The sequence below is a fragment of the Rhagoletis pomonella genome, unplaced genomic scaffold (genome assembly GCF_013731165.1).
Source record: "Rhagoletis pomonella isolate Grant_MI unplaced genomic scaffold, Rhpom_1.0 Rhpom_scaffold_00009, whole genome shotgun sequence".
NCBI lineage: Eukaryota > Metazoa > Arthropoda > Insecta > Diptera > Tephritidae > Rhagoletis > Rhagoletis pomonella.
In genome coordinates, this window is record NW_023458563.1 from 2330137 (window position 1) to 2331471 (window position 1335).

At 37.3% G+C, this 1335-nt stretch overlaps 1 protein-coding gene across 1 annotated transcript in view; it reads left to right on the plus strand.

The window, feature by feature from the left end:
- The first annotated feature begins 1327 nt into the window (after window positions 1-1327).
- The window catches only part of LOC118745802 (protein disulfide isomerase CRELD1-like), a 7658-nt gene continuing 7650 nt past the window's right edge, over window positions 1328-1335 (plus strand). Inside the window, exon 1 of the mRNA XM_036479478.1 lies at window positions 1328-1331. Coding sequence (XP_036335371.1) covers window positions 1328-1331 — 4 coding nt within the window. The remainder of the gene's footprint in view (window positions 1332-1335) is intronic.

A 1335-nucleotide genomic window follows, 5' to 3' on the forward strand; every position in this document is an offset into this window, starting at 1 on the left:
TCATCGCACACACACGTCTAGCTCACTTGAAATTCAAAAACCAACTCCCTATTCGTATGGCGACGATCGTCCCAGTGCGAAAAAGAGCATTCGCATTGTGACATCGTCCCTGTACGACTCAAATATAAAACAATTCAGTTTAAAACACAAACAAATTTATCTGGCGGAAAAAAATTAAATAAAAATTTCATTATAGACATGACAAGAAGATTCGAGGTTGCCATATCCAACATATTGTATTTATTGATCAATATTATTGAAGATTTAACTTAAATCTACTGCCTTTCGAGATTTAATTCTATATGGTAAATCTCGCAAGATTTAACGTTGAATATTGTCGAAGGCCTAAATCTCATTTAAATCTTGCAATGGAGACATATTAGGGGTATTCTCCAAATCTTGCAAAGCCATTGCACGTAGCACGGATTGCAGGGATTGCATAACTTGCAAACACACAACCACAAAATACATGGGAAAAAACATTTCCTATCGCTGCAAAATATTCAAATGCGACCCTGTGCTAGTTGTTTTGTTGATGGAATTGTTACATATTTCTCTCATTCCTCTCATCTCGCTCTAATCTTTTTTTTGCTGTCTCTTGTTATTGTAGTTGATACATAATGTCGCTGCTTGCTACCCATGCATCCTACCACTTTGCAATGGGTGCTCTCGTACTCTTCGAAATTTGGAATAGTATTTTTGCATTTCGTGCAATCCGTGCACCGTGCAAGACTTCGAGAATACCCCTATTATAAATTAACGCGATCCCTTGTGGTACCACAAAGGTCCCAATGATGGCCCTTTGGTGTGTCTACCAGCTACCATTCTAACCTAACCTTCCTAACCTAAGTTGCGAATTTCTTGCAAACCCTGTTTTTAATTGATAAATGCTGAATTGGTTATTTTCAAATTCCATTAGGTTTTTAGGGAGTCATCTAGGGATTTTTGTATAAAGCAGGATTTTCTAAGAAAATTAGTATGGCCTTTCATATTATTTTTACCTTCCTCTTATTAGCTCGGGATGTAACTATGTAATATTGATGCGCCTAAAAGATGCAGCGATTTCTATTATCAAGTTACATACCTGATTACAGTACGAATGGCAATTATAATAGGGCGGTTTTAGTTTTTTAAACTATATTTTTTTTTATTCTTCTTGGTCTTTGGCGCTGTAAACGCCTAAGCGATTTTGGCCGAGTGCCAACTGAAGCCAATTGGAAATGCCAAGTGAAGTGAAGTCCTCCTCCACTTGGTCTTTCTATCGCTGCACTATGTCCATGATGTTGTAATTTTCCAATCTTCTGCGCCATATACAAGCACGAGCATTATGAGTAA